This window comes from Populus trichocarpa, chromosome 16 (assembly GCF_000002775.5).
Source record: "Populus trichocarpa isolate Nisqually-1 chromosome 16, P.trichocarpa_v4.1, whole genome shotgun sequence".
Taxonomy (NCBI): Eukaryota; Viridiplantae; Streptophyta; class Magnoliopsida; order Malpighiales; family Salicaceae; genus Populus; species Populus trichocarpa.
The window spans coordinates 949,644-976,583 of NC_037300.2; the positions used below are offsets into that span (position 1 = coordinate 949,644).

Genomic DNA, 26,940 nt, shown 5'->3' on the forward strand with positions numbered 1-26,940 from the left:
TGGAGTTTCCGTAAAAGATCGGGAATAACTCGGCCAAGGAGGAATTAACTGGCAATAAATCGGAATATAAGCGGCCTTGGCGGCGATTAATCTCTAAATCATCGTCAAAATAATCGCGACTGAAAAATCCTCGGAATTTACTCGGTAATTAATCGGGAAAAGATCGGAAGTAATATGATAGCGAATTTCCTCACGATAAGTCGGCAATTACTCTGCAAATCATCGGTGGGAAATGACGACTAATCGGCATTGGCTGCCACTAAATCGCCAATTCATCGGGAATCGTATCGATTAATCGCAAAATCCTCGGGAAGCGTCGCGATCAATATCCATTTCATTGAAGCGATTTTAATCGGAAATTAATCGGCGAAGTGGTGCTATTAATCGCCAATTCATCGAGAAATGATGCGCTTAATTGGTAAGTGATGGGGGAGCAGTTAGCAAGTAATCGCCAATTAATCGGAAGCTGGAAAAAAAAAATGAGGGATAAAAAAACATCTAATTCTGCCTTTCTATTTCTTTTATTATTAAATTGTTAGAATATGAAGAAAAAAAAATTAAGAGTGGAACTATTTAAAGATGAATTGAAATCACATGGAAGCACTATCAAGACGAATCAAACAATAGTATTTATATCATTTTTATTTTTTGAATTGAAAGAATTCTCAATTCTCTACTATATTTAGAGGATAAAAGATTTTTGGTAACAAGTAAATCATAATTATTTTTATCTTTATTTCTAGTTAAACTTTGATTTATTACAATAGCTTCGGTAAAATTCTTTTTATCAATATAGTTTTTTTTATATCTTTAATTAATTTGTTGTTTTTTTCTTATGAACCAATAAAATATGTATGGTTTGATACATAATAAATTTTTCATCATTTTTTATCGACAGACGGGTAGATTATATGTTTGAGCTGGATGATGTATCAAGATATATACATTAAATTAGATAAGATTTTTTAATTTTAAAGAATTTTAAAGTTTGGGACAGAACTCGAAACTTTTTTGCCATATTATATGTCCATAAATCAATACCTAACGGGGTTGCTAAACCTTAACACAAATTTTTTACCTAACAAAACCTTAAGGATTATTACAATAAAATAGTTTCAAATCCCTTAAATGGAATGTTAAAATTGAAAATCAAACATCGACATTGAACAATGTTTCTAAAAACCAAAATCAATTACATATATTGTTTAAAAATAGCATAGCAACTGATGCACGCTATGCATACATTAATAAAAAAAATAATGTTTTTCATGAATTAAAATACTAAATTTCCCATAACAAATCACATATACAATAACAAAAATACCCAGAAATCCAAGGTATAAGAATTTCAATTTCAAGATTAATTAGTTCTTTTTACTATACTTTCTATATGAAAAATAAAAAATACTCCTGGTTTCCAATTAAAGGTTTTTTTTTTATCATTAAAGTAAAATGCTTGTTTTATCCTCGATCAATTTTAAAATGCTGAAATGATCCTATTGAGAAGATAATTTCACCCTCAATCATTAGCATACAAGTTCTTATGAATGACAAGATAGCAGAAATATTATACTCGTTCATGGTACAATTTTTTTTGGATTCGAGAAAACCATACCCTTTAAAAAGCGCATTTTATTGGTCCAGGTGAGCGAGTAAAACCTTAGCTATTCCAGACTCTTACAAAAAATGCACGCCCTGACTCAAACTTAAAATCTGCTGTACAAATCTCAAGTCCTTTACCATCACGCTACGCCGGATATCCCTTTCAATTTTCACCATATGAAAAAAAGGAATCTTCTCTTTAAGCAGGATCTTCACATCTCCAATTAGCTTAGGCAGATGGAGTGCCATGTCAAAAGGAAAATGCGCATATCGGAATCACAGTTATTGCTCTACCAGTAAGTTGTGCCGCCATGGCTATTGGCCTGGCATATATTAAGATCTGATTCCAGATAAACAGCTCTTGGACAAGAAATCCAGGATCTTCTGCCTTCGTTTTGGTGATTAACTTCTGGACTGTCAAAGAAGCGATTTTCTTCGCTCATAAAAAGAGTACTGCTAACCATTTCCTGGAGTAGGCTTTTTCCAATAAATGTTATACAACTATTTCCTGGAGTTAACTTTTCCAATAAATGTCATATACCTCCAGGGAAGATGCCAGCCATCTCAGAAGGAAAACTGTCATTCCAGCTGCTAATATGAAAGACCCTTCTTCCTTACGTATGTGTTCAAGCACTGCCATGCATATGCGTACGTAGATCTCAAATTAATTAGAGTTATCCTGCAACTAAAAGGCACAGAACAGCAAATATTGATGCCATATCCTCCAAAACTCACCTGCATGCTATAACTGAAACTAGTAGGAGGCCGAAAATCAAATTGCCCCTTTATGGAATGAATATATATGATCAGGCAACTGCTTCATCTGAAACCAAACTTCTCTGGAAATTTATTTTGTTATAAAATACTGTATACCAGCCCATGCATGCTTTGCTGAGTCCCAAAAAACCCATCATGACTTTGTGCTATTGAATTCAGCTGTCTTTCTAATATATGCCAAAGAGAAAAGCAATGGCGGGTATTTGGGAAAACTTCTTCAATGCATGGCTGCCTTCAAGGTTTTGTCTACATCAGTGACTATAACCTTAGGTGCTTGCCCACCCATTGCTCTAAGCCATGTTTCATTAACCAAACAAGTGTTGATCTAGATTCTTCTGCAATAAATGCACAACCAAGTAAGATTGGCTGACAGTGATGATTCACCCCAACAAAAGGCGCAAAGGGAAACTTCTCGTGATATTTTACATAGAAGGTCTCAAAACAAACAGCATCCCTAAAGCTAATTTCTCAGGCGCTGCTCTTCATTCGAATCTATTGCATAGAAGTTTGCATTCTCCTTCTTGATGCGCTTAAAATATTCAAGCACATGCAGCTTGGGCATCCCCCTCGTCCAGAGCCAAATACCGGCCTTTTCCGAACTGCGTATTCATCTCACTCTTTACAAACCCAGCATTTTGATACCCACCAGACTGTCGAGACATCTCAACATACATCTTTCTTGTTCGTTCACTGATAGCATGCAATATATCAATATTGTTTTTTTCGGCCAATTCTACATTCCTATGAATTCGAAAATGATATGCTAGAGCCGGTAAGAGCTCATGATTATGCTCCTTGACAAATTCATGGATTATCCACTTGTCATTGGGTTTGGGACCCTTATATACTCTTCACATGCATGCTGGCCTTGCAATCTGCTTCTTAACAGTTGATCGCCGACTATTACCACTATCAGAATCTGGTGTAACTCCGTATCTAGAACAGGCAAATTTACCATCAGTAAACTCCTATGATTTCTGTGACCACCTACTGTTCTTTATCGAAGTGGCGAACGCCGTAGATTTTGCATATTCCTGATAAAATGAATACGATTCTTCATGTGATTGAAACTCAATGCCATCACATGGTTCAAATTCAAAGTCTACATCCCCCTTCAAACATAGCAACAGCCCTTTTTGGAGAATCAGCAGCAGCAGCATCTCTAATGCGCGTCTCATCCGCCACAACACCAATATTTCCCCACCTACTACATCATCAGCAGGGGCATTATCTTGAAGATCGATCATATCATCGATCATATTATGATTCCTCTCCATCATCGTTATAACACATTCCCGTTAGGACAAAAAATCCACTCTTCACCGCATATATATTCTTTACAGTGGCACCTGAACATATGAAAAAGCGTGTAGCATAACATTGCATGAATTAATTAAATTCAAACAACAGCAGATGTTGCCAAAAATAATAAATCTACCATTTTTCAGTTGAAATTCAATAAAATTCAGTACAGAAATCATTGCCCATTATTGCGTTCTTGATCATTCTCCATTCTCTGATCAGATGCTGAGAAAACTTTCGACCTTGATCTTCCATTCAAGGCATTAATTAATCTTACCAAAAAATAACAAAAAAACTACCATTTTCATTCTCTACCAAATCAAATTCAATAAAAATCACAACCCATTAAAGCTTTCTTATTCCTTTTCTGCTACCTCCTGCTTGGATCCTAAGAAAGTTTTCAAACTTGATATCTCATTCAGAGCATCAACTAATGTTATTAAAAATAATAAAACCACCATTTTCCCATTCTCTAGTGAGTCAATTAAAAAAAAAACCTTAGCCCATTAAAGCATTCTTATTCCTTTTCTACCTCCTGATTGGATTCTAAGAAAAATTTTCAAACTTTATAATTTATCCATAGCATCAACTAATGTTACTAAAAATAATAAAACCACCACTTTCCCATTCTCTACTGACTCAAATTCGATAAAAAGCACACCCTATCAAACCATTTCACTTCCTTTCCAATCCCTTCTTGTGGTTACTAAGAGGATTAGGGAAAACACAAAATTCCACTTTCCCACATTTTCTCAGCAACCAAACAGACAATAAATACAATTGTACACCAAAACTAAAGCAGAGAGAGGTTTTAGAGAGAGGAACATTGAGAGAGACAGAAAGATCCAGAAAATAAGAGGGAATCGTAGTGGCGCTTGAGAGAAAAGACGCGTCTGTGAAAAAATTAAAATGAGGGTTTTTCTTCTTCTCCACACTCGCTGGTAGGAAAAAATTGTCAAAAATCCACTCGCATTTTTCCACTCGCTTCCATCTCTGTTTCTTCTCGGCGCGTTACGGTTGTTTTTTTGTATGCAAATTCATTTTAATCGCTTCGTTCGTTAGTCCTCCACGGCTGGCGCGTGCACTACAAGAAGTACTTTTGATTTAAATTTTTTTTATTATTATAATTAATGTTGTTGTTTGATAATTAATGATTGATTATTGAATGATAAAATTAATTTGTATAATTACCCAGGTTTTAACCAATTAACCGAGTTTAGAGTTTAAAATTTGTTTGAGAAATAAATTCACTGGAATTTTTTTTCTTCCCAGAAACATATATCTAGCTGTGTAAAACACGAAGTATATTCTAACAAAAGGCAAGAGTAAATAGTCATCAATCAACTGGGAAATGAGAACTGATGTTAGCTGATGAAGTATTTAGGTTGAAGAGGAATTACTGCTATAATAGTACAACAAAGCTTTACAAGAGGGAGATTTTACCCCTACTAGAATTTGTTCAACTGGTCTGCTATGGTGATATGCAGTGAAGAAAAAAGCATCCTACTCTCTTATTTTACAAATACTACAGAGTGAGTTCCCTATATTAATCCTGCCATCTGTGATGCGTGATACATTTCATTGTTTACAGAAATCTCAGCTTCAGTGGAGATGAATCTTTCCTGCTGCATAACAAAATAGATATTCATTCTTCCTCGCCTACCAAGAAATGAAGCTGTTGTTGATACTTCAATTGCCACATGATTCAAGAAACTGTTTCAAAATGTGAACTGCCTTACAGTGAGAAAATTGTTCCTCATGCATGCCTGGATCCATCATCATGTAGCTGCGCTGTTCTTACATTGGGGTCGTCCTGCTATGAGAAAGTAAACCCGTTTTAGGAATTTTTTGCAAGTGAAAATAGCATACTCGGAATGAATATCAAGACTAGAAAACTGACCCTGATGCTATAAGCGAATCCAGTTGGTGTGCGAAAGAAATCCATCTGTCCCTGCAAGTTGTAGAAACAGCACAAAAATATCACCATTTGCAGGCTGCAGGAGAAAGAAATTACTGGCTGCAGGATAAGATACAATACCAGCCCATTCATGCTTTGCTGAGTGCCGTAATAACCATCATGGCTTGGCGCTATTGAGTTTAACTGTCCCTAAAATTATGAAATCCATATTTCAATAGTCAAATCATATATGATGCTTAATTACTGGACAGGACCGATAATACATTAAGCATTCACACAACATTTAATACGGCATACCAGGCCCTGGATGGTCTGCTGATTGCTGTAGTAATTATCACGTGTTGGAGCCATCAAGTTTAGTTGCACCTACAAAAACGTATAGCTCAAAATGAGATGGGTAAGAAATTCATTTCACTACATTGTCTTGAGCGTATAACCACATTCACAAGCAAACTTACCATTCCTGGCACTCCCTGTTGTGTTCCATAATAGCCTTCTAGGGCTACTGCTCTTGAACTTAATTTGTCCTAGAAAATCAAATCAAGTTGCAGATACTCAGTAGCATTTAGATCAAATTGACTAGTGCATTCACTTGCATACTAAATGAGTAACAACATGACCAACCCAGATTCATGTAAGGCCAACCAAAAAATGAAAGTCATTGATTTTATTTTTTTTCTATTTTTGCAAACATATAACATCTTCAATTGTGGTAAATTCAATGTGCCAAGTCAATACAAGTATTTCGTTCTTTTTTTTCCGGTTGTTTGACAAAGTGTAGGAAGACAAACCATTTGTTGCAAGCTATCTTGTGGCCCATCAGTCGTGATCTCCTGCTCAGAATTCACCTGCAGTTATGGAGGAGGTCATTTTTTATGGATATTATTACAACATAAGAAATCAGCATTCATATTCATTATTGACCACCAACCTTTCTTTTCTTGGCTTGATTCTTTTTCTTATTTGTCTTGGTCATACTCCTATTTTGGTTATCATCTTCAATACAGAGCAGACCATGAGTGGTAGATGTACCAGCTTCCACCAGACTCTTGTTAGAATTATTCATGCTGATGCAGTTTCCAAAAACTTCTCCTAGAGCACGAAAGGCAATATTGTAACTCTCTTGAGATAACGAAGCCTCTTCACTCAATTTCAGAGCTCGCTGGCACAAGTCATTGTACCTTTGCACCCTAGATTGAACCTTTTCAGATTCTTCCCCTAAAAGATGTTTGCTCTTTGCATCTTTTGTCCACCTTTTCAAAATATATTGTGATGGGATGGCAGATTGTTGACACATTTGAAGAACAACCAGAGCATGCCTACAAAGAAAACCCTTGTATTCATATAGTCGGCATATACATGAGACCTCCAACCTCATTTGATTCCACAAAACAGTGAAATCTTGATGCTTCTCCAAATCCTGAACTCTAAAACTAACGCTGATCTCATCTTGGCTTTCCATTTTGGGATGGCAGGCGACTACACCTAAGACCTCAACTTGGAATTTTTTGAATACTGCATGTGTGTACACCCCTGAAACACTCTTTTCCAAAGGCGAGGGAGATTTCAATGAAGGTTGCTTGTTCCATGTATCAGAATCTGCTTTGGCTTCCTCCTCATACCTATCTTGTAGAATTGGTTCATACTGTCTCACAAATTCCTGCACAGTTGTCTTCTTATGCACATGCTTATCAAAGTGGGAGTTTGTGCTCTCAGATCGCAGAACTGTAGACATCCCAGCCAAAAAGGCACCTCTCATGTAGATTGGCACCCATTGCTCACGATCTTCATACAGTGATTGCATCCATTCATTCTCTCTTAGTTCAAATCTGTCAAGAATTTTCCACCACCTTTTTCCAAACTCATTCTCTGTCCATGATCTGAAGATGCATTTATCAAATTTGGCCATGAAGTTTTCATTTTGTTTTATCACGCTCCCCAGATTTTCAGAGACCTTCCCCAGAATGTTCCACAAGAAAAAGCAATGATGAGCACTTGGAAACACCTCTGAAATTACTAGCTTCATGGCTTTATCTTGGTCAGTGATTATAACCTTTGGGGTCTGTCCACCCATTGCTCTGAGCCAAGTCTGCATTAACCAAGAATAAGTAGCTGCACTTTCATCTGATATCAGGGCACATCCAAGCAACATGAACTGATAATGTTGGTTCACTCCAACAAAAAGAGCAAGAGGCATCTTATACTTGTTTCTGACATATGTGGTGTCAAAAGATACAACGTCAGAGAAGTTACCGTAGTCATGCCTGCTTTTGGCATCAGCCCAAAACAAGTTCTTCAAACGTTGATCTTCACCCAAATCTACGGCATAAAAAAAGTTGGAATTCATATTTTGCATCTTGGTGAAAAAATCAAGCAAAATTTTGGTCTCCCCAGCTTCAAGTCCCAAGTTCCGGCCCTTGTCAAATGAATTTTTAGGGTCATTCTTGAGACCAGCAACATTTTTATATTCCGCAAACTGTTGAGCCATTGCGGCGTACATCCTTCTAGTTTGTTCACTGACAGCTTGGGCAGGTAAAAGACCATGGTTATGCTCCTTCACAAAACTATGGATGACCCATTTTCCATCTGGCCTTCTCTTCACATGCATGCTTGCCTTGCAGTCTGTCTTTGAACACGATCGTCGGCTAGTTCCATTTTCTGGGTCTTGCTTGGTTTGTCTGGAACGTGGCCGGTTAAAGGACTTGTCATACTCTCGCTTCGTCCCATACCTAGAACAAGCAAATTTCGCATCAATGAACTCCCTCGATGTTTTTGAACGGCGGCTGTTCTGTATCGCAGTATTAAATCCCATAGATCGAGCATATTCTTGATAAAACGAATATGCTGCTCCATGTGATTCAAATTCCATACCAGAAAGTGGCTCAAGATTTGTGTCCTCTTTGAATGTCGTTGGAGTGGGAGAATTCACATCTCCACCTTCTATAGAAAGTATTTCCTCTGCGACATCAACAACATTTCCGGTCTCTGCATCTCCATTATGCAGCTTGACTTCACTCAACATATTATTGACATTTGGTTCTTCACCTTCCTTGTCATGATCACCAGAAGGTAACCTAAGATCAATGTCCATGATGAGACTTGACAACAGTTCTTACAACCACTGCTGTCAAGGCACCTGAAGAATTGACAAAAATTAACGTTCAAAACACTATAAAATGGACATATGCATACATAAACAGCAACAAGATGGTTTTTCGCCTGTGCCAGTACAATACTGTTTGCTTTGTATCTTTCTAATTGCCACACGATAGTTAATAAAACTTTCTTGACACAATTTTATACAATTTTAATCCAGACCAATGGTAAAACTATAGAGGATGCTATCAAAAAGATGCAGCTTCTAGTCTTAAAAACACTTGCTCCATATACAAAGTCTCTCCAAAACCACTTCCCCGATATCTCACCTTAACATGACCATAATTCACCAACAGCTCTTTTATTCTTCTCATCTTAGCAGATACCGAAGAAAAATAACCGTGTTCTAACCAAAATAATTTAAGCACTAAATTCAACAAATTATAGCTCAAGAAATCCTCCCAAAATCATTAAAGACAAAGACAAAACAAATTCTAACCTTGACCCAACAATCCAATTTACCTTCCCTTTCCCTTACCTCAATTTCAGACAAACTAAGTACTTCGAACACCCCACCACATCACAACCTTAAAACCCAAACAACGTTAAGCTTTACCAAATTTAAAGAAACCCAGTCATCCAAAACACACAATTTTTCAAAAAAAATTAACTCAAAAGCCAAAACCCACCACTAGAAATGAGAAAAAATTGTTTAAAAAAAGAGGGGGGGTGGGGGGGGCAAGAAGCTTTATGATTACCTATAGAGCTTCTTCTCTCTTTCTGTGCGTGTTGGGTTCGATCTGTGAAGTTGCAAGGTGAAAGCTCACGCGAGGGAGGTGAGCGAGTGGGAGATTGAAAGAAATTTTTCCTCAATTTTGATTCTCTTTGATTTTAGGGTTTCTGGTTTTTTTCACTCTCGCTTTGTTTGCTATGTTTCTCAATCGCGAGTGAGATACAGAGATCGCGCGTGTGCAGGCACTCTTGTGGAGGTGGTTTTGGTCCTTTAATTAAAGGTAAACTGTATTTTTCGTCCCTATATATTTGACAATGCTTAACCGCAGTCTCTATAGATTGGGTTTTTCAATGTAAACTATACAGTTTCTGTATGGTCATTTTCCATGTGACCATTTTTTTTATTTCTTTAATATTTTTTATTTTTTCATGATTTTGTTCAAAATTTATCACATATTTATGAGCCTTTTCAATCATATTTATTTATTTATGAGTTTTTTAAGTTGATAGATTTAAAATAAATGAAAAAACTAAATGAAAAAAATTATGAAAGTGAGCCTTTTAAGGCTATTTAATATAGAACAACCAAATTTAAATAAAAAAATATGAACTTGAGACTAAACTATATTAACTTTAAGTTTACAAAACCCAAGTCTATTAATTTAATAGTATAAATAAAAAAAATTATTAATTTAAATATTTTAGTTTTTCTTCTCTTTCGAGCCTAAGTCGAAACTTCGTGTAAAATTAGAAGTTTTCAATTTACGAGGACCAGGTTGAAATATATTTGAATTTTCAGGAGTTAAAATATAAGTTATCCTTTGTTGACCTTTGACCGCTACACATGGCGCGAGGGTTTGGTGCTTTCCGTGTTTGCTGTCGTCCATGATCTTGTGGTGGTGAGAGGTTGGTGTCCGAGTTAGTTAAGATAATTAAAACCAGCGGTGAAAATTTAGTTCCTCGAAAATATAAATATATATAGTTTTGTTTTGTTTCGATTATATCAATCAAACTTGGCGGACGGGTTACGCGCTGGATAAGTTAATCTAAATCAATTAAAAAATATTATTATTTTTAAGTTAAAAATATATTATTTTGAAAAAAAAAAGAATGAAGACAATGAAATATATTCAGGCCCGAGCAAACCCTAGTTTTTTAAAACAATTTTTTTTTTTACCCGACCGGTTTAATAACCTTGGAAAGTAGCTCGGCAATGAAGAACAAAGGATAGATGTAAGAGTGGTTTGACAAATTAGAGTCGTCGAGGGCCAACCATTGCTTTCCGCCAGAACATGGCCTCCCCAAGCAAGCCTCGGAGGATGGGGCTGTCCGCTGTCCACTTCAATTTTAATGCCATCATAAAGTCGAGAGGCCTAACCTCCACCATTAAAATACCATTGCCTCTTTCTAAATATTGCAAAAAGAGAGATTCCAGCTTACCTACTACACAGCACGCGTACACATGGAATGATTTTTTTTTTAATTTTTTTTTTCTAAGTTAAAGATACTCAAGACATTTTTTCTTTTTTCTTTTTTTCTTTTATGAAAATCAAGTCCCTCTTGATAAGTCTTCAAGCTAATACATTTGTAAGAACTGTTTTTGTCAAGTATGGTACTAAAACCTAGATAAAATATGAGGATTAAATTCACTTAGTAACTTGGCTAAATTATCAAAGATTTGATAAATTAATAAATTACAAGGTGTAAAACATTAAATATAAGGAAGTGAGAGAAAAAGAAAGTGAAAATAAAAAAATATATATATATATATATTTTCCCATCATTCACCTACCTCTTTTTTAAATGGATCATACTTACTCCCCGACACTATAAATTTTTTCAACAAAAATAAAAATCTAATCATGAACATTCAAATGATCTGTTAGGTGTTTTTTTTTTTAAAAAAAAGATGATTTTAGGTACATACTTCATCATTAAAAAAATGATAATTTGGTAGATAACAACCATACATGACATGAAAATAGCCATACATTAACCAAGATTGATTGATTTTCTATTTTTGTTGTCTGTCAACGCTTTAGTTTAGTTTCCTTTTGTCAGCTTGTGTTGTCCTTCTAACAGTTCCTCGCCTTGACTCTTGTTTTCACATTCCTCTTCTTTTTCTCTGTTTAGCTTTTCCAAGTGCTACTTCCCTGCCTTGTTTCTCAATCCCTGGGCCTCTCACTTTGTTCTTTTCTTTTCACTTTTGCTGCCCACTTTAGCTCTTTTCTTTTTCTTTTTTTTTTTGTCCCTCCATTTTAGTTAATGATAGCGGCAAGGCAAGTGAGACGGAGGCCCAAACCCGATTGAACCTTACTGTTTCTTGATTTGAAAAGGGTCTTGCATTTATTTTGGTATCTGGGTTACTGTAGTTGAGAGGAAAGTTCCTTTCTTTTGGGGTTTCTTTTCTCTTTCCAGCAAGAGTTTTCAGGGTGTGTTTAGGGTTTTGGCCTTTTCTGGGGCTTGAGTTATGGTGAGGAAACATGGATGGCAATTACCAGCTCACACCTTTCAGGTATGACCATAAAAACCTTCTATTTTTGAGACTTTGAGGCTGTTTCTCAATTATCAAGCTTTGTTTTTACTCATTCAGCAGTGCTTAGCTTTGCTCAAAAAACTGATCTTTTCTTCTGGGGTTCTCTAAAAAATGCTAAAGAAGTGATCTTTGTGCATTTTTTTTTATGTGGGCATAAGAAATTGGCTTTTGTTGTTTGGCATTTTGTAGTTACTGAATTTATGAGTGTTTTCATAGGTCCCATGTAGTGATAATTTATGTGGTAAATGTTTTTTTTTTTTTTTTGGTCTTTGATAGGTTGTTGCAATCACTGTCTTCTGCTTATTGGTGATTGCATTTTATGCTTTCCTTGCTCCTTTCCTTGGAGGCAAAATCTGGGAGTATGTGCTTATCGGGACTTACACTCCAGTGGTATGTGAATTCTTTTTCATTTCTGTGTATCAAGGCTAAGTTTGTTTCCCTTATATGTTCCGGAGAAATTTGTGACATGGACTGAAAATTTTGGTAACGTTTTAGCGAATGAAAGCTCCAATGTTATGGGAATTAATTGTCCTGCTAGCATTGTTCTAAGTCCTGCCGGTGATAGTCCGTTTTAATGGATTTGTTTTGGTTGCATGACACTAGATGTCCTCTGCATTGTATGTCATGGATCACTTTAGTCTTCTTATTGTACTAACTACTGTTCTCTGAAGAAAAAACATGTCTAAGATTAATAGCTGGTGTTGTTTTCTTGATCCTTGTTGTGGATATGCAGGTGCTTCTTGTCTTTATTCTATATGTTCGGAGTACTGCAATTAACCCTGCAGATCCCGGCATTATGTCTAAATTCAATTCCGATGATGTAGCAAATAAACTCAATGTGAAACATGGGATGTCATTGAAGGATCTGCCTAGGAAATTTGATGAAACTGGAAGTGCAATGCATTCGTCTTTTTCTTCACCTTCCAGAAGTTCTATAGCTCCAGCAAACTCTAGTAAGAAAGGGTCAGTGGGAGAAATTGAGAGAGCAGAGACTGCAGGGCAACCTCCATCCAGAAAATCTTCTCATAATATTGGTTTAATCTTCTGTGCACTGTTTGTTCATGAAGATTGCCGCAAACAGGAAGGGATAGCTGAGCAACAGAGCAATGGTGAAGATGCTTTGTTCTGTACATTGTGCAATGCTGAGGTATTGTGCTGTAAAAAGTGTGTGGTGTCTCTTATTTTGTTTGTGGTCTTAATTTTCCCTTTTTGGTTGTGGGTTTGGTTATCACTGTGGATTCAGTTAGCTATACATCATTCTATGTGATTACATGCACTCAATATATACCACACAGTCCTGTCCTCCAACAATTCTGCTAATTGCATGCACCCCAAACTATCTTCAGTGTTGGCCGCATGCTGCAATGACAGCATTAGAGAATAATACTGGCTTTCCCAGTTATTAACCATGGCATCTTTAAATTGCAGGTACGCAAGTTTAGCAAACACTGTCGAAGTTGTGATAAATGTGTAGATGGTTTTGATCACCATTGCCGGGTATACTTTCATCTTGTTTCAAGTGGTCTTTGCTGGCACACGTCTTGAATTATCTTAAACTGGTTTGGAATTCAACAAAAGATGATTTCCTAAAAAATAACCAAATCTATGGTGTGACTGCAGTGGCTCAACAATTGCGTGGGGTACAAAAACTATGTGACTTTTGTTTCTCTAATGGCTATTAGTCTTGTTTGGGTATGTGCTATACTCTCAAACTTATATGTGATTTTTATTTCTCATACTGTTGTGGCTAGTTGTTTCATGCAGATATATGTGGTATTCTTGGCAATTTTTATTCTATAAAAAGTTTTCCAAATGGTAACATTTTTGCGCTCGTGTGGTGAAGCTTGTACTTGAAGCTGGAGTTGGTATTGCTGTCTTTGTACGTTGTTTTGTTAACAAGCAAAGCATGAAGGTTGAAATTGTCGATACACTTGGAAATGGTTTCTCTATAGCTCCTTTTGCAACAGTTGTGGTATGTACACAATAACCTTTGACTGAAGCTTGTTCCTTATAGTTCATCTCAAAATCATCAAATTTCTATTGCTGATGCTGATCTCAATTCGTTCAGGCTGTATGTACTGTAGTTTCAATCCTAGCATGTGTACCTCTGGGTGAACTTTTCTTTTTCCACATGATATTGATCAGAAAGGTTAGTGACCAAGAGACTGGATACTATTTTCAGTTTTTTGTGCTCTTGTTGATTGCTTTTAAAATGGATGAGAAGAAGTTAAAAATTGAAATTTAGAACCATATTTGGCAATTTCAGCAATCTAAACGTTTTCATTTCTCTGTTTTGTTAAATTAGGGTATTACCACCTATGAGTATGTTGTGGCCTTGAGAGCAATGAGCGAGGCACCTGCTGGAGCATCTGTGGACGAGGAATTGCCGAACATACTGTACTCTCCATCAGGATCTGCCACAACTGGCTTCAGTGGTGGAAGTTCTCTTGGCCTACAGTACAAGGGAGCATGGTGTACCCCTCCTAGGGTATTTGTGGATTATCAGGTATTGAAGTCTAGTAATGCCCTCATTTCATGTGTATCATTGATAACTAATGTGCTGATCCTAGCAAAGAATCCTGCAGAGGCCTTCAAGTTAGTTTCTAGCCATTTGGTATTGGCTAAAGAATTTTCTACACGGGTCATTTATGAATTGATGAAGGTTTAAACCATTTACCATGTGTCAAGGCTTCTTCCATTATTGTCCTTCTTTTAACCTGGTCGATTTCAAATTCTTACTATTCCACTGCACTAGGAATAGAATTTGCTGTTGTATGTTAAGGATTGTAGTTTCACCGCTTGACATTTTTTTCCCGAATCACTCTTAATAATATGATTCCCCAGTCAATGAACTGTCATGTGAAAATTACTAGGAGCTCCTTGCCCTTTCTGTATATCCTATGTTTTAGTTATTTTGTTACAATTTGTTGTGAATATCTTGAAAAATGTATGTAATTATTTTGGACAAGCTCTTAACTTTTATGGGTCTTTATAGAACTTGTGTTTTGGCTACATCAGGAAGAAGTTGTACCTCACCTGGACCCTGGGATGGTTCCATCAACTGTCGATCCAGATGCTGCTGGAGCTCAAGAAAGAGGTAACAAGGTACCCAAACGGCCGGTTCGAATTAGTGCTTGGAAACTTGCAAAGTTAGATTCCGCTGAGGCTATGAGAGCAGCAGCAAAGGCCAGGGCATCTTCCTCTGTTCTAAAGCCAGTTGATAATCACCGTTTACCAGATACTGAATATAGCTCCAGTGGTAATATGAGTGTCAGAAGTAGTGTGAGCACTGATATGGGGACAAACAAAGAGATCAAGAATGAGCTGAGATTAAATGCACTAGGAAACTCTTTTGCTCCAGGTCAAGGAAGCCTGGATGAGTATGAAATTGGGACTCAAAGTATTAGTAGCTTCAGCAGCCCAAGCCATGTTCATGAATCAGTCACGCTTAGTCCTCTACCACAAACTCACAGTCTAGGTCGTTTCAAGGCAGCAACCTCAGCCCCTGGCCTTATTCCTGATCATCATGTAACCTCTAAGGCTCCTTTACCTACTGCCAACAACCTGTTATCCTATCCTACGTCAGGATTTGATGAAAAAATCATGCAGAAGGGAAGTAATACTGATCCATTGCTTCTTTCAGCTCCAGCTACTTCTCTTCTTAGAGATGTCAAAAGGACATCTGTTGTTTGGGACCAAGAGGCTGGAAGGTATGTATCAGTTCCTGTATCAGCTTCTGAAGCACGCAACAGAACAGCTATGCAAACAGTATTGCCAAAATCCAATCCAGAAACAAGCAATGATGGTAGAAAGCAAGTAGTGCCACCACAACAGTTTTCATCATCCACAGCTAAAGCTCCTGCACATCCAGCTGAGAAGCTGATGTACACAGGGGACTCCATTTTCTTTGGTGGTCCACTTTTGAGTGTCCCTGTTAGGGATGGTTCGAGAAACGAGGGCAGCTTAGGTTTGAGAGAGGGCCAACAGCGGCTTGCTTTGAATTTACCTCGTGAATCTAGATTCAAAAGAGATTCAGTATCAAACCAGCTTCCAGTGTTTGCCCCTGGGGTTTTTGATAATAACCCTTCATCTGCCTCTGGTTTGAGGTAGGGTTGATGCTTAAGATTTCGACTTCTAACAAAATCATGTACAAGATTTCTTCCGATTATCAGGTGAATTGCCAAGCAAACAGCTTGGAGAAGAAACCTCTTATGGGAGCTGCACAATCCCAGGAACCTTGCAATCTTGAAACTATTGTAAATGGAACCGCATTGTGAGGTTCAAGTGGTTTCTTCTTTAGAGGAACTTTGCGATTCCCCCCTCCACCCCTCTTTTTGGTCAATGGTTTTCTTAGAAAGTACTTGTTTAACTCTGTGCAATTGCCTCCATTGATGTCGGCAGAGTAATCATTCAGCTTTCTATGATGTCTGTGTTTCTTTTTCCACCAATTCTGTCCTTCACTTTTGGTAGCATATCACTTCATCGGATATAACTCTGACCCTTTTCACCATGGATCAACAAGCCATGAATGGTGGTCGTAATCTGCCTCGATCAGTGTTCAGCAATCTCTAGCTGTGCCAAGCATCATGAATGGTATCCAGCTTTGTCCAGCTAATGAACAGATTATTACTAGGTTGCACATTCGCAGCATGACAGTATCACAACAGCCTGCAGAATATTCAACCACTCAATATCTCACCCAAAATCTGTGATTGCATGATTTGAATGCTATGATTATGGCAACAAGAGTGCATGTACGGACCAGTAATTAGCCACAACACTAGGTCCCATGATGGATGGTACCTCTATCTATATAATATTTAATAATGTATTTGCATAACAATTTTTTATCTATTGACGCTGTTGGAAATTAAAGGTTGATCAGTGAAATTATGACATGTAGGCTAGAACTAATATTTTTACCGGAAATTCATGTTTTTTTTTCGTGAGATATGAAATAATTTTGAAAAAAAAAGAAAGAAAATGATGTATATATATAGTCTAAAAAACCCTGAAATACACACAATTACAAAGAAAAGATTATATATTCATAATTATAGAGAAAATATTATGAACATTGATAATAAATATGGTGCAAATAACTAAATATTAATAGCATTAATAATTTCTAAATATTAATAGCATTAATAATTTTATAAACAACAATATGATATATGTGCACAAGGTTCTTAAATTCACGAGTTGACTCTTAAAATCATTATATAATTTTACAAATCAACATATGTATATCGTATAAAATTATATAAAAAAAAATAATAAAATCAGATTGAAATTGTGTAAAATCAGGTAAAATTACGGTTTTATTACCGATTCTACAATAATTATAAATTCAAGACTTTTATCTTTCTCATTGCATACTCTTGTGTTTACTTACTATCAATGAATTCCTTATTCAATCAATAATTCAAGGATGAAGAAAATAGTCTTGATTAAACCCTTCCTAACAAATAAAAATTTGTCTATTATGGTACAAGACTTTGAAAACTCTTATTTCATAGAGATATTTTTACGGACAAGAGTAATAGATCATACTTTGAAATTTGACCCACCATGTGTTTATGTCTAAATATCAGTCTTTTTAAATAAATTTACAACATTATAATTTATTTATAGAAAATCTCATAACTTGTTTAAGATATATCTAACAAGGAGTCAGTCTTCAAGATTAAAAAAAAATCATATTTTGAATTGTTTGATTCATTCATTTTAGTTCATATGAAACTACAATTCATTATTGATTCACTTGTTGAGATTGATAGTATGTAATAAACAATATCTGAAACTTATGAAAACATAATAATATCTAAAAGAAAGCATAATAATATCTAAAAGTGATGTATTATTCATTAAGACCAAAAATATTAGATAAATTAAATTATCATTACATATGATCATGTATTTGAAGGGAGTATTGGAACTGATGTTAGCTAATAAGGGAGCATATTTGTGAAGACACAATTGTTTTTAATATTTTTCTTGAACGCAAGTCTTACTGATCACTTCTAGTCTTTTCTCTTAGATCTTGTATGTAAAGATTTTATCATGCAAGAACAAATACACATCTTTATTGATGAAATTAATTACTATTTATATGAACTATGTATATAAAAAAAATACTTATGATTTTACAATCCGAGTTTATATTGTATTTTTTGTATCATGTAAAAAAAAAAAAGTTTTTGATAACCTTGTATGTACACTTTTTTTCATTTTCTTACAAAACTATTTGATATTTTGTAGAAAAACGTTGAAGCTACAAGTAAAAATAATAATAATTCGAGTCCACACGTTATGGTATTGTTGGTGAATTATTAGGTGCCTGTTTATTTTTAAAGTTACCGCAACCTGTAGTGTAATCTCAGTTTTAAGGTTAGTTTGTTTTTATTTCTATATTTATTGCAGGGTACAACCCTCCATAAAAAAATAAAAAATAAATATAAGAGCTAAAATAGTAATTTTATATTTTTACTGATGTGTTTTTTGTTTTTAGTAGTGAACCCCACTATTAAAAACAAACACATCAGCAAAAACAAATATATACTTAGAGCCTGTTTGAGAGTATAATTGCCGTTACGGTTTAAATTATTTTACTTTTACTGACGTGTTTTTTGCTTTTAGTAGTGAGCCCCACCACTAAAAACAAACACATCAACAAAAACAAACATACACTTAAAGCCTATTTGAGAGTATGATTACGATTGCAATTTAAATTATTTTACTTTTACTGATGTGTTTTTTACTTTTAGCAGTGAGCTCCACCACTAAACCACTAAAAACAAACACATCAGCAAAAACAAACATATACTTAGAGCCTATTTGAGAGTATGATTATGATTGCGATTTAAATTGTTTTACTTTTACTGATGTGTTTTTTGCTTTTAGTAGTGAGTCCCACCACTAAAAACAAACACATCAGCAAATAAAAGAGTATATATTTGGAGCATGTTTGAAAGTATAATTGTGGTTGCGGTTCAAATTAATTTTCACTCGGAAATGTATTAAAATAATATTTTTTTATTTTTTAAAAAATTACTTTTGATCATTACACTAAAATAATTTAAAAACATAAAAAAATTAAATAATTGATTTTTTTTAAGAAAACAAGATTTTAAGTGTATTCTCGAACACTTCTTTAGTTATAACCAGAAAAGGTAGGTTGTTCTGCAGATGCAACCGACACTAGTTTCTAACCATGTTAAGAGTTATAATTAAATAAAAACCACTATCATATAAAAACACAATATGACAGAAGACAAAACATTTTCTTAATATACTGATGTGTTCCTGACGTGCTGTCCTTATCACCGTTGCCTGCAGCACCGTGCGGTGGCAAAACCTTGTAAAATAATGTTTTTTAAATGATTTTTATTTTAAAATATATTCAAATAATACTTTTTATTTTTTAAAATTATTTTTAATATTAACACATCAAAATAATATCAAAATATCAAAAAAATATTAATTTAAATAAAAACATTTTCAAAACACAAATACCAAACAGACCCCCCCTGCACCGAAGAATAAGCCTTCATTAATTTGGACAACCTTCAACATCAACATAAATTAATAAATACTTATCACAAATACCTTTGTAATTAAAAATAATAATAATAATAATAATAATTAAACAAAGAGTTTGTCTAGCGAAAGAGATACGTGCAGAGGATGGTTCTTTGCATCTAGACATGAGGTGGTCTTTTCCAGTCAACAATGCTGTATTTTTTAAGATATTTATTTTTATAGATAAACGTCAGTCCATTTTATAAGTAGATTTATTCCTTGAATTATTATTCAGTTTTAAATCTTAAAAAAACGTAATATATACACATAATACATTTATTAATAAAAGCCAATTCAAAGATATGTGTTTGTATTCTATAGAAATTTAAGCTCGATGCAATAAAAAACAAAAAGAATTGCTAAAATAAAAAATATGATTTTAGCTATTTGTATACGGAAGGCAGCTAGGATTGTTAAGAGAGTAGGGGTGAGTAAAAAAACTAAAAATTGATTAAATTAAGAAAATTAAAAAAAAATAGAAAAAATCAAACCGTGAAAGAAAACCGATTAAAATTTTGAAAAAACCGGCTGGTTCGGTTTCGGTTTTATAAGCCTGAAACCGAACCCAATCCAAACCGGAAAAAAACCGAGCCAAACCAAAAAAACCAAGCCAAACAGGTTTGAACCGGTTTTTATCCTTAAAAACCAAACCGAACCGAACTGAAACCGGTCGGTTTGAACCGGTTTCGGTTCGGTTTTGTTTTTTTTTAAATTCAGTTTAGTTATTTTTTTTTATAAAAACTGAACCGAATAAAAAGTGATCACCCCTATAAAGGAGTGGCTTAATTTGGACATAAGAAAAGAATAAATTAATTTCAATTACAAAAACTATTAAATAAAAAAAAGGCAAGCATTTGACAAAGTGGCAATCACCTAAATCAGATAATTAACAGTTATTTAGGGAGTAATTTCTAAATCTACGTCCTCTTTCCACAAAGAAATTGATAATTTGGAAATTAAGTGATTTCTAGTTTTTCTCACATGAAAAAGGATAAGATCGTTTGACTAAGTAATTACTCACATATTAATATTCTGTAGTATTTTATTATTATTTTAATATATTAATATTAAAAATAAATATTTTTTTAAAATATTTTTTAATATATTAAAAAAAACATTTGAAAAATAATTTAAAAGGATGTTTTAGGATGTAATTATAATTGTTTTTTAAAATATTTTTTGTTCAGAAATATATTAAAATAATTTTTTTTATTTATAAAAAATTATTTTTAACATTAATTTATTAAAATAATTTAAAAATATTATAAATAAATTTAATTAAAATAAAAAAAATTAAATTTTTTTTACAACTTTTTAAAAACAAAAACAAACTATTTATAATTAACTTTCATTTCCAAATAGGCTCGTAATCACACTTGAAATCAGCAATAATAACCAACACAGAGGAACAGTCTCAGTCGCTCTCTCTTTCTTACTCAACCGCCACTGCATCTCCTTTTTTCTTGCATGTCTTTCTTGACAAATCCTAAGACATAAATATGGTTATCAGCAAACTCCTGCGATCCACTCTTAAAGCCCAGGTATCAAAAATCTTGGAACACTTATTTATGTTTTCCTGCAAAAAGTGTCGACCCTTTTGTTGTCTGTTCTTGATTCTTGAAAAAGTATGTGAATTCTTGTTTCCTTGGATTATCTTTTCTTGCATTCTTGATTAGTTACAGTGACCTTGGATTCTTGTTTTTAGATCATTCATGTTTTGATTTTTACACTAGCTTATGTTGTTGTTAGTTCATCACCTTGTTTGGTTGAATCTACTGCCTTTTTAATGATGAGACTGAAAGGACAGAACTTGAATATCCCATTAGGTTGCCACTTGCCAAATGAAGGAAATCATAATTTAAGACTTCTTTGTTGTTTCTTGATACACCTATTTGTCTGAGCTGAGTATACTTTTAGTATTTTTAACAAGATCACTGACTATGTTACTCAAGGACCTCCATTTCTTTTCTTTTTCCTTTTCAAATTTTTGGGATATTTTGGTTGCTTTTCTTCTTGGAGGCTAGATTAGTGATTAGTAATGCGAAACTTCATGAAGATTTGTTGAGGGAGTTTTGCTCACATCTTGAATGGTTAGAATCAATTTGAATGAATTGTATTTTCCTTAGAAGGGATTTGTACTCATGGGGTGTAGATTAATAGAAATTTGTTTTATAGAACTTTTGATGGGTGTTTGATGCAGCACTTGCTTATATATTTTGAAGGTTAAATGCCTTAATCTTCACTAGGTAGTTGAAGACAATGGAACCAATATCGAAATCAAAGATCCATGATTATAGGATTATGAAGATGATTCGAAAACAATTTGGTAGTACTACTGGTTGTGATTCTCTCTTCCTACCTTACCACCAATCACCCTGTTTCTCATGTTAAAATTGGTGAATAGGATGGTGTATGGAAGTATGGGACAGAGTAGAGAAATTCGTGGGCAGTTAAAACACATACTGAATGATCTATTTGCTCTATAGTTTCACAGCTCATCATTCATGCCTTTTTATTGCTTACGCTTTCTTAATACATTATTTTCAGCTCGGTTCTTGCATAAAAAATGGCACTGCCTCTGGAAGTTCACAGGAGCATCTTCTCCGGGGCCCTTTCCTGGCCAGGTTATATGGTACCGAGGCATCTTTGCAAAAGGAAGATTCAACTACTGAGGGCAACAGGTACTTAACGTCCCACACACACACAACTCCTATGTGTGTGCGTCCGATGTGCTTCTACATGGTGTAGATGATTTGCAGATATGCCCTGATTTGTCCAGAACAATTGTGCTATTGCATTCAAATTCACACTCGCTAGGAATACTGTTTAGTGGTGATTAGTTGCTAACAAATTTTAGTTATTGCAGTTTTAAGGGGCATGATATGCTGGCACCTTTCACTGCTGGCTGGCAGAGTAATGATTTGGATCCCCTAGTCATAGAGAAGTCTGAGGTATATACTTCCTGTGACAAATCTTCTCTGTTTGACCCAGCATATTTGTTACGCTAACAATCTAAGCTCAGTTTTTTTCCTTTGAATTACATAACTAACTTGAAGCTGCTGAATGATACAGGGTAGTTATGTCTATGACATCAATGGGAAGAAGTATCTTGATGCTCTTGCTGGTCTTTGGTGCACATCCTTAGGTAAATGAAACAGCATACCCTAGTTGATCAGAGACTTATTCGCTCCATTTTTCTCCACTTCGATGAATTCAAATTATCAGACCCCTGCACCTGGTTCATATCTTGTCAAGTTGTGGGATATGAGAATTTGATAATTCCAAGAACTAGACTTCCCCGTGCCATCTTGCATATTTAGGTTCCATTTTGTATATGTATTGAGACATCGGCTCTTTTCAGGGGGGAATGAACCACGGCTTGTGGCTGCTGCAACAGAACAGTTGAATAAATTGCCATTTTACCACTCCTTTTGGAATCGGACTACAAAACCTTCTTTGGTATTCCTATATTTCTGTCTTTCCTTTTCTATGTTGAAATAACTTCATTTTTTATATGAAATGCATTTTCATCTATGGAATTCTCACCAGTTAATTAACTTACATAATCTGTGAATGTCTTGCTTTCTGCCTCTCTAAAACAGAAGCACCGGTGCTCCTTCCATTACAAAATATTTGACCTGTTATCTTCTGAAAATGCTTTCCATTGGTTTTAAATAATCATTTTTATCTGACAGGATCTTGCAAAAGAACTTCTTGAAACTTTTACTGCAAGTAAAATGGCAAAAGCTTTCTTTACAAATAGTGGATCAGAAGCCAATGACACTCAGGTTTGCTTTTTGTCAATAAGCACTTATCTTTCGCTTTTTATTATTTACATATATGCATTTTCGTGGGTGTGTAGTTAAACAGTTGCTGTATGTCTTTGTGATTCACATGCAGAATGAGTGCAAAATATGAAATGAATATCTGATCAGCAATTTTTCATGAAAGATGAATAGAAATTTAATTGAGAAATATACATGGATGTCAAAGCTATATCTTGCTTTGATATTCAATCCCTTATTTCAATGCTTGTTAATCAACAAATGTCAATGATGATGATGATAGCAAGAATACTGTTTTACTTGGTTTACATTTTATGTTTTCTTCCCTGAGTGTGGTGCGTGCTTTGTGTCTTGAATTACTTATTTGTAGGTGAAGCTGGTTTGGTATTATAACAATGCTCTTGGAAGACCAAATAAGAAGAAATTTATAGCTCGAGCAAAATCGTATGTGGACTGGTCGATTGATTATTTTGTCAATTTTCTTGTTGGGAACATTCCCAATTACTAATCATTATATTTGAATTTGGCAGGTACCATGGTTCAACCTTGATAACAGCCAGCCTTTCTGGGTAAAGATAATTGATGAGTTCTTAGATGAGAATCTTTGAGCTTAACATATGAAACTCATGTTTCATTAACCAATAAATTTATGTTACAGCCTTCCAGCTTTGCACCAAAAATTTGATCTTCCTGCACCATTTGTACGACACACCGACTGCCCACATTACTGGCGTTATCATCTCCCAGGTTGGCACTCCACCTGTCTTGCTGCTCAGATCCTTTGAATGACATGATTTGGACTAACAATCATGCTAATGCATGTTCCAGGTGAGACAGAGGAGGAATTCTCAACCAGACTAGCTATCAATTTGGAGAATCTTATCCTGAAAGAGGGACCAGAGACGGTAATTTGATCTTTGGATTGACCGTCTTCAATTGAAATGGAGGGATTGGTTATTTCTCATGTACTGTGCTTGCTCATTTCAGATTGCTGCATTTATTGCTGAGCCTGTCATGGGAGCAGGAGGCGTGATACCTCCACCAGCAACTTATTTTGATAAGGTGGGACTTTCTTAACCCAGTGCTGCAATTTGGTTGAAAATGCCATCTCCTGTGATGTTTGCTAATTTAACATATTTTGGTAAGTCTTAAAAAATAGTGCTCACAAGTCATCATGCACTTCTGCTGACGTCTTAGTGTTGACATATTATGCAATGGAATGATAGTTTTTGCGTTAACAAAATTGAGAGCCAGATAGCTTCTTCTTCATAATGATATATGACCAGTGAGGCTTCTGCTTAGTCTAAGAGTAATAGTTGCATTATGTTTATAAATGTGGCATGCTGCTTTTGTTATCTCCCCCCACCCAAAAAAAAACCTCACTCGTCTTATCAACATATACAGCTGGACAGCTGGTCCAACTGACACCTTTTTTGTCCTGCAGATTCAAGCAGTGGTGAAAAAGTATGACATTCTTTTTATTGCAGACGAGGTACATAATATCCATCCCTGTTACCAAGAATGTTACGTCTAAGCTCTATATCACTGGCAATTCAAGCTCTCTTCTTTCTTTCTGTTTATTATAGGTAATTTGTGCATTTGGAAGGCTTGGGACAATGTATGGGTGCGACAAATTCAACATCAAACCAGACCTTGTATCAGTAGCAAAGGTAAGGTCAGAGAAAAAGTAATTGCACGATTTTCAAATTCTGAGATATTACTTGATCTCTCTTTCTTGTTTGGCATTGGTTATCCAGGCCCTTTCCTCTGGTTACTTGCCAATAGGAGCTGTTATGGTGAGCCCTGAAGTTTCAGATGTGATTGACTCACAAAGCAGCAAACTTGGTATGTGGACACTATTCATCAAGAATCAATTTTTCTTTTATGCTACAAAATGCTTCTCCTTTTTGTCATCTCCTAATTTCTTCTATTTCAGGTTCTTTCTCTCATGGATTCACTTACTCTGGTCACCCTGTAGCTTGTGCAGTTGCCATTGAAACGCTAAAGATATACAAGTGCGTCCTTTTCTGATATTTGTTAGATACGCCACATAAGAATTCAAATAATTTGATTTCAAGCATGTATACCTTTCTAAGCATAGATGAACCAACCAGTTGATGATCATTATTCGTTGTCTTATATCCCTTCTTCCTGTGAATATTGGCAATGTGAAATTGCAATGTAATTTCTTATTTATGGGCCATAATCATCTATTTAAGTAGTTTGTTTGTCAATGAATTGCATTAGATGAGCTTATTCAGTGGTTGGCCATGGCTCATGATACAAGTGTTATTCAGTGGTTGGCCATGGCTCATGATACAAGTGTTATAGCATTTATATTTCGGTCTAGGATTTAACCAAACTTTTACTTGTTCGCAGGGAAAGAAACATTCTTGATCAAGTAAACAGAATCGCCCCAAAATTTCAAGACGGTGTAAAAGCCTTCTCTGACAGCCCTATCATAGGGGAGGTACATTTTATGTTTGAAATATTTAAGCTAATCTGGTAAATAAACAGGTTACCAGACACTTTACCTTGTAATATCCTGTCACTTCAGATACGAGGAACTGGCTTAATTCTTGGTACCGAGTTTGTAGACAACAAGTCACCAAATGATCCATTCCCTCCTGAGTGGGGTAAGTTTCAGCTCCTTTTTCAGTTTTCAGCTGCTCTTCAGATAATAATTTAGGGCATGTTTTCAGCATGTTTCTCCAAAAACAGTTTTCCGGATTTTACCAAAATGGGAGTTAACTTTATGCATGCATTACCATTACGTGTTTGGCAACCAGTTCTACTTGATTTTCATCATCTTTAACATTTCACTGTTAATAATACTTGAGTTGCAATGGCCTCTAGGAGTTGGCGCATATTTTGGAGCACAATGTGAGAAGGAAGGAATGTTGGTACGTGTCTCAGGGGACAACATAATGATGTCTCCACCATTTATCATGTCTCCTGAAGAGGTTGACGAGGTATATTTTTGTGTAGAATAATAACCAAGATTCATACCATCCCTGCCTGCTTTTGCAAGTGCCGCATTTTATATTCAAAGTTGTTATCTTCGTGCAATGGAACCACCCTTTATTAAATGAATAAATAAATGTTTATGCTTTACAGTTGATTAGCAAATATGGGAAAGCTCTGAAGGCTACTGAAGAGAGGGTAAAGGAATTGAAATCTCAGCAAAAGAAGCAGTAAACAACAGTTGTTAATAATGGAAATGTTGTAGGTTTCATGTAAAGCAAATCTATTTGCTTCTGTGAATTGTGAGACATTTGGTATCCAATAAATGTGTGCTAATCCTATTCTATATCTATGTTTTGTCATCATCTCCCTCTTCCTCTACCCTCTTTGTTTTTTTATCTTTTTCAAGCCAAAAATTTTGGTTAGAGGGTTGATCAATCATCTACAAGCAAACTCTGAATGAGAAATCTTGCCTCATGGGACCAACAATTCATTGAAATATAAAACATCGTACGTGGACATATTTTCTGAGTAGTTTTTGGTTACTGTTTCCTTTAAAATAAAGGGGATATGTCTTACTATTTCGAAAGTGCAAAATGTTTCTTCTTTTTTTGTTTCTATGGGTCGAATATTCAAATCTTAGATTT

General features: G+C 35.1%; 3 protein-coding genes across 11 annotated transcripts; 2 read left to right on the top strand and 1 right to left on the bottom strand.

Annotated features, from left to right (window-relative positions):
- Positions 1-5,060: 5,060 nt before the first annotated feature.
- Positions 5,061-9,637, bottom strand: LOC7453722 (protein FAR-RED ELONGATED HYPOCOTYL 3). 9 transcript variants are annotated; one of them, XM_024587680.2, is made up of 9 exons: positions 9,454-9,637; positions 6,531-8,735; positions 6,391-6,447; positions 6,058-6,126; positions 5,897-5,965; positions 5,720-5,788; positions 5,582-5,632; positions 5,421-5,497; positions 5,061-5,306 (listed from the first exon to the last, which is right to left on the bottom strand). In XM_024587680.2, exons 2-8 carry the CDS (start codon positions 8,688-8,690, stop codon positions 5,438-5,440), a joined length of 2,535 nt encoding a protein of 844 aa, XP_024443448.1. In that variant the 5' UTR covers positions 8,691-8,735; positions 9,454-9,637; the 3' UTR covers positions 5,061-5,306; positions 5,421-5,437. The 9 variants fall into 9 exon arrangements, with proteins under 9 accessions (XP_024443448.1, XP_024443446.1, XP_024443450.1 ...); XM_024587678.2 differs by having other exon boundaries at positions 5,061-5,340; XM_024587682.2 differs by having other exon boundaries at positions 5,421-5,494; positions 9,454-9,636.
- A 1,814-nt stretch (positions 9,638-11,451) lies between these two features.
- LOC7453723 (probable protein S-acyltransferase 19) lies at positions 11,452-16,387 on the top strand. The gene is made up of 9 exons (XM_002322512.4): positions 11,452-11,942; positions 12,240-12,353; positions 12,697-13,110; positions 13,392-13,460; positions 13,584-13,655; positions 13,807-13,935; positions 14,032-14,112; positions 14,269-14,469; positions 14,982-16,387. Exons 1-9 carry the CDS (start codon positions 11,898-11,900, stop codon positions 16,071-16,073), a joined length of 2,217 nt encoding a protein of 738 aa, XP_002322548.3. The 5' UTR covers positions 11,452-11,897; the 3' UTR covers positions 16,074-16,387.
- A 4,523-nt stretch (positions 16,388-20,910) lies between these two features.
- Positions 20,911-26,643, top strand: LOC7455851 (gamma aminobutyrate transaminase 3, chloroplastic). The gene is made up of 19 exons (XM_002322513.4): positions 20,911-21,085; positions 22,092-22,225; positions 22,411-22,495; positions 22,617-22,689; positions 22,906-23,003; positions 23,240-23,332; positions 23,700-23,773; positions 23,860-23,898; positions 23,988-24,076; positions 24,158-24,234; positions 24,317-24,391; positions 24,774-24,821; positions 24,916-24,999; positions 25,087-25,174; positions 25,266-25,344; positions 25,709-25,799; positions 25,887-25,965; positions 26,186-26,301; positions 26,447-26,643. The coding sequence occupies exons 1-19, from the start codon at positions 21,044-21,046 to the stop codon at positions 26,525-26,527; spliced, it is 1,545 nt and encodes a 514-aa protein (XP_002322549.2). The 5' UTR covers positions 20,911-21,043; the 3' UTR covers positions 26,528-26,643.
- The last annotated feature ends 297 nt before the right edge of the window (positions 26,644-26,940 follow it).